Source organism: Egretta garzetta, unplaced genomic scaffold (genome assembly GCF_000687185.1).
Source record: "Egretta garzetta isolate BGI_Z169 unplaced genomic scaffold, ASM68718v1 scaffold615, whole genome shotgun sequence".
In the NCBI taxonomy this organism is placed as follows: domain Eukaryota; kingdom Metazoa; phylum Chordata; class Aves; order Pelecaniformes; family Ardeidae; genus Egretta; species Egretta garzetta.
Genome location: NW_009259857.1, coordinates 871,919 through 883,825, shown reverse-complemented (window position 1 = coordinate 883,825; position 11,907 = coordinate 871,919). Strand labels below are relative to the sequence as shown.

General features: G+C 39.6%; 1 protein-coding gene across 1 annotated transcript in view; it reads right to left on the bottom strand.

The window, feature by feature from the left end:
* Positions 1 to 5,352: 5,352 nt before the first annotated feature.
* PKD2 (polycystin 2, transient receptor potential cation channel) overlaps positions 5,353 to 11,907 on the bottom strand; it is a 25,604-nt gene continuing 19,049 nt past the window's right edge. Inside the window, exon 15 of the mRNA XM_035895556.1 lies at positions 5,353 to 6,050. Coding sequence (XP_035751449.1) covers positions 6,046 to 6,050 — 5 coding nt within the window. The 3' untranslated portion in view covers positions 5,353 to 6,045. The remainder of the gene's footprint in view (positions 6,051 to 11,907) is intronic.

Here is an 11,907-nt window from a genome sequence, read left to right as displayed (position 1 = left end):
CTGCAGAAGCCGCTGTTACTTTCCACAACATCTGCTACAGAATCGTGGAGCGGCATTTGATGTTGTCAAATAATAGGTGATGTTTTAATAGATATCATGTAGGTGTTTTTAAAACCGTCATGTTTCGCAGCCTTTTTTATTCAGCTTTATCACGACTCCGCATAAGCATCCAGCAAACGAACTGAAAAGTGAAAGATGAAATAGTATAATACAGATAAAATTACAGACTGACAGACACAATAGCACACACGAAGTTAAATTTTCAATTTCCAGCTTAGCTAGAAGGGGATCTTGTACAGAAGGGTGTTGACATCGACCTGAATTTTATGGAAAAACACCTGTGACTTTAAGAACACATGCACAAATAGAGTAACACATGCAAAAGAGATCCTCGACTTTACAAAGAGCCCCAAAAAACTGAGGGAAGTAAAGAACTTGCTCAATCATTAATAGTTCTCTATTTAGTTATTTTAATGTGTTCAGTTTTCTGATAGTAGGTTATGACCCTGTTACGTTTTAAAATCCATCTACCTGACTCTTGCATTACAAAGCCGTTCACTGTTAATTTTTTGCTTTGGTAAAATAACTTAAGCTTCTGAAAATAAAAATGTCTTCTTCTTCTTCAATTATCAGGAAACGGTCACTTTAAAACTATACTAACAGACAGATTCCCTACATTTACACTGGTATGGCTGAACCTCATGTAATTCTATGCATGCAACTAGCACTGAGAAGCAAATATGAATGAAATCATAGTTTTGTAGTACTTGGGCCATTTATTAGTTCTGGACAGATTTTCATTTTTCAATGTATAAAGACGGGCAGGCATTCAAACTGACAGAATGAGCATACAAATAGAATCATTTTGGTTTTGTTTTGCAGTGGGATTATGAGACCCAGCCTTAATGCAATCGTGGGACGCACTGGCGTGGCAAATATTCCTAAGTATTCAAGCAAAAGATTGGTTCCACATCAGCTGTATTTACCATCTGTGGCATACATGTCAGCAAGCAGCATATGACTATACCATACCGCTATGGGTGAATAGATGCAATAACCCTAAGCATTGCTCCTGTTCAAGCCCAGAATTTGGGACATGCACATTCCATCTTCGTGGCACGTCTTTGCTCAGATTAGGCACTTTTCTGTTCAGTGACATGACCTGTAGAGCAGAAATAATATTAATGGTAAATATTTAGGTTCAAGACTTTTTGCAAGATGGTACAAAGTTACAAGAGATTGGCAAAATAAAACCCAGGTTTCTCAAAATGGCTGTTCCAGCTGTACTTATTGACTGAATACATTTTTCATTTGGAGAGAATTCTGCTTTATACTCAGCACAGAAGCTGGAAGTATCTATGTTAACTAGACAGGCAAGCCAATTTTTACTTTGCTTTTACTTCATTTCCTTCCCTTCTCCAGATTCCTTTCAGAATGGTTTTGTTTCCTCTTAGGCTCTTAGATACTTTGGCTGCAAGGGAGGATGCACATGGGCTCTCTGGACAGAGTTTGATTAAGGTACCTCTGGACATGCAGTGGAGATAAGTAACTGCCTTGGCTCTTTATGTCCCCCAAGGGACATCTGCATTAAAACGACCCGAGCCAGCCCATGCAGACTTGCACTGAGACGTCAGGCATCAAGCTTAGGGTGATGAAACCTCTGACTGGTAGTTGCCATATACCAGTATCAACATATGACTATACATTGAATATGCTTCTGTATATTGATACATGGATAATTTACGTACATGGAATTGTCCTATCTCCCATCCCATAATTCCATGGAAAGGATTTGGTTGAGACTTAAACAACACATCATCTAGGACAGTCTCGCTGGGTTAGATATATGTGAAATTGTTGCTTATTTGCTTTTTCTTCAAAGTGTCTTTTCTGTTTGAGATCTGAGAGAAGAGTTATAGTACTACCTCCTTCTGCGAGATGTGACCCTACCCAGCTTTCTCTCTGCTTTGTTTTTGGATTTAGCCAATCTCTATTTTTACTTGCTTCATTTACATTGTTATATTTTGTAAATAATACATATGATTTTTTAATAAAGGTATCCCAAATACTTCTGGAACAAAAAAAACCCCTGAGACTAAGCAGTATTTTCTACAAGTCTTTCTTGGGGCAATATTGATAATGTTATTTTAGCAATCAAACCATCAACAGGATCAAATTTTATTTAGTTGCTTGCCAGGAGAAGAATTTATCCTCAAGAAATATTATGTGAGCTCTAAATCCTAACCTACTCTTTTGCTCAGATTTTACATAAGCATTTAAAGTCAGTGGCAATATATTTCATAAAAGCTATTTAAGCATGGAAAAGGTCATCAGGATTCATACTGGAATGCTTCATACTACTCAGATTTGCAAATGTGTGTGTTATTAGTTACTCACAGCACAACTTCTCACAGAAGTGAGGGGGGGGACATGGATAAATGCAGGTGGTGAATGCCAGTTCTGTTTTTTCTTCTACATTCACGTCAAGGCAAGGGAGGACGAGCATCTTTTCCATTCATCTGCCTCACTTCCATATTCAGTGTCTCTGATAGCAGGCCAGGTGTCCCACGGCCTTGCTGAGGATGCTCTGCAGTCCTTCAGTTAGATCGGTGAGCTTCAACAACTGGGGGGGGGGTCTGGTCACAGCGACAGGCACTGACTAAACCAGACTTAAACCTTCCTACCTCGCACTACGTTGATTGTGGTTGTAAAGTAAAAAAAAAATAAAAAAATTACATTTTATTTAGACCGCGTTTGGTTATGCAGGATGAATATTACTTAAATGTGCTATAGCTCCCTCTTACAGAATCACAGAATGGCAGGGCTTGGAAGGGACCTCGGGAGATCATCTAGTTAACCCCCCTGCTAAAGCAGGGTCACCTAGAGCAGGTTACACAGGACATGGTCCAGGCGGGCTTTGAGTATCTCCAGAGAAGGAGACTCCACAACCCCCCTGGGCAGCTTGTTCCAGTGCTCTGTCACCCTCAAAGTGAAGAAGTTCTTCCTCCTATTTAACCGAAACCTCCTATGCTTCAGTTTGTGCCCACTGCCCCTTGTCAACTCTCTCATCTCTGTTCGTATCTGAACTTTGTAGTAACTTGACTGTCATCTTTCTAGCTTTCCATCTTTGTAATGGAATGAACCAATAAGCTGAAACTATTTATGAACTTCAGATCCAAACCTGACCTGAAGACTTTGGCCCTCTGCTATTTCTGTCAGTGCCAGGGCTTTTTTGGTTTGCTATCAATAGTACCTGTGTTACTGCTCTTTTAAAACCTTTCATAGCATTAGTCTTTGAGTGTTCTGTACCCTTTTATTACATTTTACCTTAGCCATTTTTGATGGCCAGTATTGTTTCCTGTTTTTGCAGGTTACGAATGTCACCCATACAACAATCTTGGTTTTTTCTGCGTATTAATGCTGAAGAGTCAACTACTGCGGCACTGGAAAATGCACAGGCGACTGTCCTTCCGGTAGGGCAAGATGGTTCCTTTATGACAGAAGAACATTTTACAGCTTGAGGATAAGCAACAATATTATGTTCTTTGCAAGATGGTAATCTACTTCCGGTAGAGTTATAGTAATATTCCGTTAATAATTTCTGAGGCTAGATTAGTTTTAATGCAAAATTAAGAAGATGCTTCTAAAAATCCATATGACATTTATAGAGACTGCTGTAAAAAAACCCCATCACAGCAGGCAGGTATCATACGTAAAGAGATGAGACCTGCTCAGAATTATTTTTGAAGATTTCTCCCTTCTATGTTTGCAAATGGTTAAAAGCCTTCCAGTATGTCAGCTTCTGCTCTCTTTCTCATGAAAAAAAAGAAAAAATTTGCATCTGAGATTTGAAATGTATGACATTTTGTGTTTTCTTCGAAACCCCAACATTTTTATTTAAAAAATTGAACAAATCTTCAGCTTGCTATTCCAGTATTCCACTGAAATACTGTACAATATTCCAGTATGTTCAAACTAACTAACTCAAGGATTGAGTCAGTCATTATTAAAAGAATTAAACTGAAGCAGATATTCACACTTATATTTCACAGCTTGCATCCATGGGTACTTGTAGGTACAATTAAGGCCTGACTGCTTGGCTCAGAGCTGCTAAGACTGTAACATAATACTGTATTTTAACCTTCTAGAGACCTTAGGGGAACTTCTTCATATCCTGAACATAAGAAGTCCTTCGTTAAATTTTTGAAAGCTGAATCACAGCATTCATCCTATCAACTATGTCCAACATCATTGGGGATGATACCCAAGAGAAATATGTGCTGTGTTAAATAAAAACACTTCATTTCCTACCTGTGCAGCTTCCTTGATAGTTGCAATAGTCACAAATCACTGAGGCATACAGAGGAGATAATGTGGCTTTAGGAATTCCTTATTCCTGCCTTATTTAAGCCTCTGTCTCATGGAATTGCCCCAGTATGAATTTCTCGTTTGATTCCTTCCTTTGCGCAGAAGGCTACAGAGATGCAAATCAAGAAAGGTAACAGAGCTTTCAGAAGTACAATCTTCCACCGTGACTGTTCTCTTGGGAATGGAATTAGAATTTGCGGTTCGATGCCGAAACACGTACCTCTGAGAATGCACCATCATTCTTGGTCGTAAAATATAAACCCCTTAAACTCTTTTGACTTTGTTTTGTATTTACAGATTTGATTGAACCCCCATTTCAATTCAGATTTTGTCTTTCCAGAACATCCAGAGCTGGGTGTTACCTATAAGTAAATGAAGGGATCTAAGCTTTTGGACCACTCACAATATGTTCGAAACTTAACATTTTGATACATATGAATTCAGGATTCGTGCTGACCTAGCCACTAATTAGTGTATTGCTTTGATGGTAAGATGGAGTGCTGCTGGGGAAAATGAAAGCTTCAGAGTACAAAAATTGGCAGAGCGTGTGCCTTTAGGTCACTTAGACATTTTTCCTTTTTAAGCGGAAGGAGACAGTGAGGAGAAAAGAGTGATGTGGTTGTTGCAAAGAAATCGGCAGAAAAAGTACTGCAGGTCCTCGTACTACACAGAAATGGAAGTGGAATTAGAGAAGCTGTCTTTGGAGAAAAAAAATAATCCATCAGCCCAGATTTAAAACTGTGGAACTCTACAGCCCAGGTAGTTGTAGCTGGTCCTTAACGTTTCAACATTTAAAGAGTTATAAAGGTGATCACACAGACTGTGCTCCAATTTGAAAATAAAATAAATTTCAGTGTAGAACAGTGGCTTCTGAGAAAGGAAACAATTAAATTAAGTTAAACTACTGTCATTTTGAACATACTTTGACACAGTATTGCACAGACAGTATTACCAAGAAACTCCTAAACTTCTCTTGCTTTAGCAGTTGGCCATCTATCAGAATGTATTTACGTGAAACAGATGTTCCTTCCTGCACTGTCCAACACTTAATGCTGTATTTGGCTCTGCAGAGGAGTTTAACATGCTGCCCGCAGGATTGCATTTCCATTGAAGTGGCCCATGTGACCAGAGCAAATCCCAAGAGTTGTTACCCGGGAAGAATTCCTGTTCATCTCCATGAAAGGACAGGCTCTGCTACTCCTAGGTGCATCGCTTTTTAGCTTATTTCCTCCCCGTGGTTTTAATGAGAATGCCCCCACACTAATGAACGGACAGCAGCACAAGCTACCCATCAAACTGTTATCTGAGCTCTGCAACTCTGTAATGAGATTTATAAAATTCTATACTTTAGTTCCATGGGCAGAAGTTAGTGTAGTAGTCATGTCAGACTTCACTGTCACACTATAGGCTTCAAATTAAGATTATATTTTTCTTTTTCTATCCAGCATTCTACTTCCCATTATCTATCTGGATCAGAAGACGGCAGGACTAATAAATAGCTTGAAGTTGACCACTCATGGCAGACTATTTTCTTGTACATTGGAAAAATTCAAATTGGCAGTGGGCACTAATGCCAACCTGTCCTCATTCAGGGTTAGAGGCAGAATGGCAGGGCCGCTGTGGCGGAGCAGTGAGAATTTTCCTTCCTTCCTTCGTTCCAATGGAGAGGCACACAAATCAACCTGAGAGAAAGGCAGAAGTGAAATAGTAAATAAAACCTTGGGTCTCCCCTTTTGTCTGGGCACTGATTAGCACACGTAGATCACTTGCACAAGCCAGGAGATAGATCATCTGTAATAGGTGCTATAACCTGTACCCTTATGAACAAGGAAAGCAGGAAAAAAAAAAAAAAAAGTGATTAGTAGGAAAAGGTAAATGAGCCCAGAATCCCCGAGGTTAAAAGGCTTTGAGCATGTGTGTGTGTCTGTATGTTGATACGATGGAGATCCTTAATAATTGCTTTGTAAAAGCTTGACCTTGTGACAAGAATTAGACTCCCAAGGATGTCGTAATACCCCAAGGTCCTGACTTGTTTCTCACAAATCTTTTCTATCTCCCCACCCTCATTAGTGGTGGATTTTGCAAACATTCTTTTAGGGGTACATGGTTGATTAAGCCTTTTTTCATTAATCTGCTCCAAATTGGTCTTGATATGATCCCTGCTTTCCACTGCAATTGGCTTAGGGGCTGAATTATCCCTGGCATTTGCTCCTTTCGGCAGGATCTTAGCGATAGAGTACCATGGATCAAGTGGTTTATAAGTGTTAAGACTCATGCATTGCTCAGGCTTAGAAATGACAGAACTGCCTGATACCATTGTTTTCCCGAGACTTTTGTCATTTGAACTTAGTCTTAAACAATTGTGATGTACAGAATTTAATCATTCTGATTATATCACTAACTCAATGAAAACGTGGGTTTGTGCATGAAAATTCCTGTTTCAGTTTGCTCACATTTAACAGTGAGTGATTTAATCTGGACTTCAGGAAACTAACTTATGTGTAGGTTTTATGTGAAATTATTCAATCTGGTTGAAGATCTTTCTTTGAAATCCTCCATATGAACTACTTCAAATTAATTAAAAATAAATTGCAAGCTGAAGGTTGTTACTTTCTAAAGAGGTACCATGATTCGTTTGAATTGATTAGTTTGAAGGAAGCTTTATGATAACAATAATCTTACAAGCTACCGCTTTTCAGTTTTATTGCTTTTGGTACAGAAAATAAGGTTTTGACGTGCCAGTAAGTAATTTCTTGTTCCTTGTAATGAACACTCCATTTGCTAAATAGCAGAGTTTTTATGCTTTTACTAACCCTTGTTCCTCTTTAGCAAAGCAGGGAGCTTGTGGGAAGTGTTTTTCCCCAAATACCTGCACACCTCACACGAGGTACTCATTCCTGACTCGCTCAGTACGAGCCTTCTTTTTGTTCATTGCCTAAATTACAACTTTTCCATCTGTTTGATCAGCTGTTACCATCTCCCAGCCATAAATCCTGTTACTAGCGAGCACCTAATGTTATTGCTACGTGACTGGCAAGAACAGATACTAAGCTGGCTAGATACAGCTAATACTTCCAAGTATTAGCCCCAGTGCTGCTTGAGAAGCAACATCCTCCTCTTGGACTTATTTTACAAGTAATTGACTGAAGTCCAGTTTTCCAAGTAATGAATAATTATAGGAAAGACATCCAACTCAGATTTTTTTTTAATTGAAAACTGTATCTTTTCAAGCGAATTCAAAGTAGCATTTGACAAATGTATGCGTTTATCAATAGAGATGGGTTCCATATACTGAGATTTCTATCAGAGTTCTCACTTCTATCACAGGCCTTAGTGATTAAAAAGTAGGTGCTAAATAGATTACAAATGACAGCTTTGCTACACAGTTCTCAACAGAATCATCATTCGATTCAGTCTTGCCACCATCAGAAGGTGTAAATGGCTGTATTAATCCCTAAGACCACTGCAAGAGAAATTTACCGTGAACTTACATTCACAGTACCCCAAAAATGGAACTCTCAGTCCGTGTTAGCATACCTCATCCTGCGGGTAGGCCTGCTCCAAAATACCCGAACACCTGGCTGCAGGAAAGCTGCTCTCGCACTAAGTCCAAATTCAGGTCTGTTACAAAAGGCTCAAGTTTGCTGCCTCCAGGCCTGCTCTGTGCTTCCTGGGATGCAGTTTCAGTCCCCCCGAGTGTTCCTTAGAGCAGAAGCAAAGCAGAAGAGCTGCCAGCAATCTCTGGTCCAAGGAAACCTTACTTGTGATCCCACTTCAGCATTACTGACACTTAAGCACCAGCATGTTTGCAACAGCCCTTTGAACCAAGCTGGGACCGGTTCAATTTGCGCGTTATGGCATCAGGGTGAGGCGACACGTACCACAGAGAGAGACAACTCTTTTGAATGTCAGTCTACCCCCCCGAACCGTTAAGCTGTCCCTCCGCCTTTCTGTACCTATTCTGCACGATCAGCGCTTAAAGCCTGGAAGAACCATTACGGCACTTACTGCGACATCAGCATCAGGAGCCTTCTAAGGCAATCCTATGCTCCTGAAAACACAGCTGCTATTTTTGTTAGAATTGCACACAGGGAATAAAGTTTCCGACAGCTTTTTTTTGCATTTCTCCATTGTAGAACACTGGTTTGTTTTGCAATCTATTTATTTTCTTTTGAAATATAAGGTATCTTTTCTCAAGACCCAGAGCATGAACTAAACTCTTACTGAAGGGGTATATAGCAGTAATGTTTTCTTCAATTCAGCATGCTTTAGTAAATAATACTCCATCATTTTTTTGCTAGCAACTGAGAACCAATTTTTTGTCCAGCCATCCACAGCTCTTTCAGGTAAAAACAGGGTATGATCTGAGTTACTACTAAAAAACACTTCAGCGAAACAGAAGGCAACTGTGCTTGTGAATTAATTCGGTTTCTGTGCAGAAAGGGAAGAATGGTTTGCGAGCATCAGAATTTCAGCAATTCAGTTCGGGTAAAAGTCTGACACAACTTAAGCGTCTCAAAGTGTTAGGGTCTGCCTCCCCTCCTGAAGGCAGTGCTGCTTACGTATCTTCCTGCCACTGGTTACCTGTGCTTCTAAGGGGGCTCCTCGCTGCCCTGGGGACCCCAGCAGGGCCAGAGATGCTGTATGGGGAGAGGCCAGGGACACAAACAGCATAAACCTTCTCCTGAACGGACTCTGGAGGACCCCACCTCCAATTGCTACCTCCTTCGCTCACACTGGACATTCTATATAAGTAGGGAACCAAAAGCGCCCCATTGATGCCTAAATATACAAGGGACAACTACTTGCAGATGTTTCATCATAACATTAACTTTTTTCCCCTTTTTCTCAGTTTTTTTAATTCTTTAGATTTACTGGAGAAGAGTATTTCAACATGCAAGGCATCCAAGTGATGCCCATGGAATATGAAAGAATTATGAGGCTCTTACTCCAAACATGCATCTCAAACTGCACTTCCTGAAGAAATTTCAAAAGTCAGCAACACTACAGCATACACAGTGTTAAATAAAAACAAAAAAGGTTCCCACTTCCCCCACACCGTGACTTTTATAGTGCACTGACTAAAGGCTTAATATACTTAATAAACTCAGTATGTATGTATTTCATTAAAGACCGAGGCGGATTTACATTAAGCATCCAATTGTCATTAATATGGTATACTTTTGACCTGGCGAGAGTGCTGCCCAGGCAGAACTATGGGTTTATGTGAGCCTGGAATTTCCAAGGACCATTCAGCCCTTGAGGTGCTGTATGATTCCCTGAAACGAAGGGAAAAAAATAAAGGGGACTAGAGAAAAAGAGAAGTTAACTTCCACAACAACTGTGAAGTACTAAAAGGACAGAGTTACTAGCAATTGGAGCTACTACCTGAAATAGCAGAAAACAGACCTGTGCATTCATACAAACAAAAATGTGAAATAACGTATTTAAAAAAAGTACTGTTTAGGCAACGAAGCAGTAGGATCATCAGCCCTGTCCTCTCTGTTCATTTACATCCTCTGCTCCCTTTTTAGGTTATTAGGTAATCTGAGAATAAGGTATGAGAGAGAAGTGATACACACAAATAAAATGGATTCTTAACGTTCTGTTATAAACAAACCAAGTGTACGGCATAACGTTTGTTTCATAGATTATATAAAATGTTTATTAGGAAGTAAAGTGCTCAGTTTTACAGATCAATACATTCTTGATCGTTGTAGAAGACTTGCATAATTAACAGCTTCCTAATAAGGCCAAACACTGTACATTACTATGCAGAAACCTTACCTGTGTAATAAGTGACAAATGATATAATCTAAAGTCAAAAAATGAAATAATAAAATGTTTGTAACATTTGTCAAGTGGCCACGCACTTACTGCAAGGCCCATCGCCAACACACACGGGTACCCCATGAAAACTTAACTGCACTTCAAGATGAAGTTTGTTATTAAGTAACGACACGTTACAGAAATATACCTCAGCAAATACAGCTATGAATGCAAACAATTTCATTTTCATAATAAACATATACTACAAATAAAAGATGAACTGCGTGATGGAATTTATATTTTGAAAGACACGCTTTTACAGGAAACCTGTTTAAAACCATACTGATAGGTTTAGTTTTGCTTTCTTTTCCCCCTGGAAGGCCCTGCCTCACCAACAGATGACTGCTAGATCACCCCCAGTCCCTGCTGCCACAAACCTCAGCGTGCCACATGCTTTACAGGCCACAGGCACAAACCTTACCCCAAGGTATTCTTAGTGAGGTTCCAGCTGATTGCTGGATACCTCCAGTTGGGGCTCATTTGACTGAAGTAATTGATTTTAAGTACATGATTATTTAAATACTACCTTAGCATTTAGGTAACCTTTGACCCTAGAAACCCAACATCAGTTACATGTTACACACACACGGAATTAGTTAGCATGCCTCAAAGTTTAAGCTGTAAATCATGTCACATACCAACACAGTACAATTTTGGATATGAATATAAAGACAAGGCTATGTATATTAGAATTGCTTTGTATTGTATTTTCTATTTTCCTTGCACACCAGCTGGCCATGCATACAGCTGGTGGTTTTTTGGTTTGTTTGTTTAAAGTCAGAAATGCCAGTTCAACACAGAAAAGCTTTCCTCAGGAAGGTTTCTAAGGTCCAAAAAAACTTTCAATCAAGGCAAGACAGAGCTTAGTCTGAGTTGTCTCTCGTTTCACACAAATGCCCTTAACCACTGTGCTGTGCATTGTTTTGGGAAGTTGACAGGGTCTCTTGTGAAAGAGTATGAATTTCTCCCTAATACAGGACAAAACCCACAGAAAGAAAAAATACTTCACAAGAATCACAACTGGTTTTCCCATGCTCTTCTGTTCCCGAGCCAAAGCTATTAAGAAATTCCCATCTCCACATTGAACCTCCTCCTGCTCCAGCTTACATTAATTAAGTTTCTGTGCATATTGTTTCTTGCAAACTCAAAAATAGGGAAAGGCATGAAGTCTGTTTAGTTTTAGCAAGTTCTCTGGTTAGAGGGAAGGCATTCTGAGTCATTGTACATCCACGCAATGCAGTTGTAAGCTTTGCCCAAGCAGTACTACCACAAGAATGAGGTGCTACCCCCAGCAACAACTGGTTTTTGAAATAAAAAGCACCAACAGAACATATACATGCTGCTTATACTTTGTTAAATGGGCGTTTTTTCCTCTATATACCCTCGTAACAGCTAAGATGTGTTTGATTATGTAGCTTTCCATTTTCCTTTACACCAACTCTAAGTCTTTAAATACAAGACAACTGCCATCTTCAGGAGAAAAGCACAACTGACAGCCTCCCTCCTAAACCAGCACTCTGCATATGGAAATGTTGCTAGGCAAAACGACAAAGACTGTGCCTCAATGCTTTCTACGGGAAACCAATGTAATCTCAGTGTTGCATCTCCCTTCAAAAACAAAGCTTCTATGACACAGAAAGCAGAGGAACTGAAATACTAAAAATTAGTGATTATACTACAAACACCTTTCCAAAGGAATCTTGCACCTCA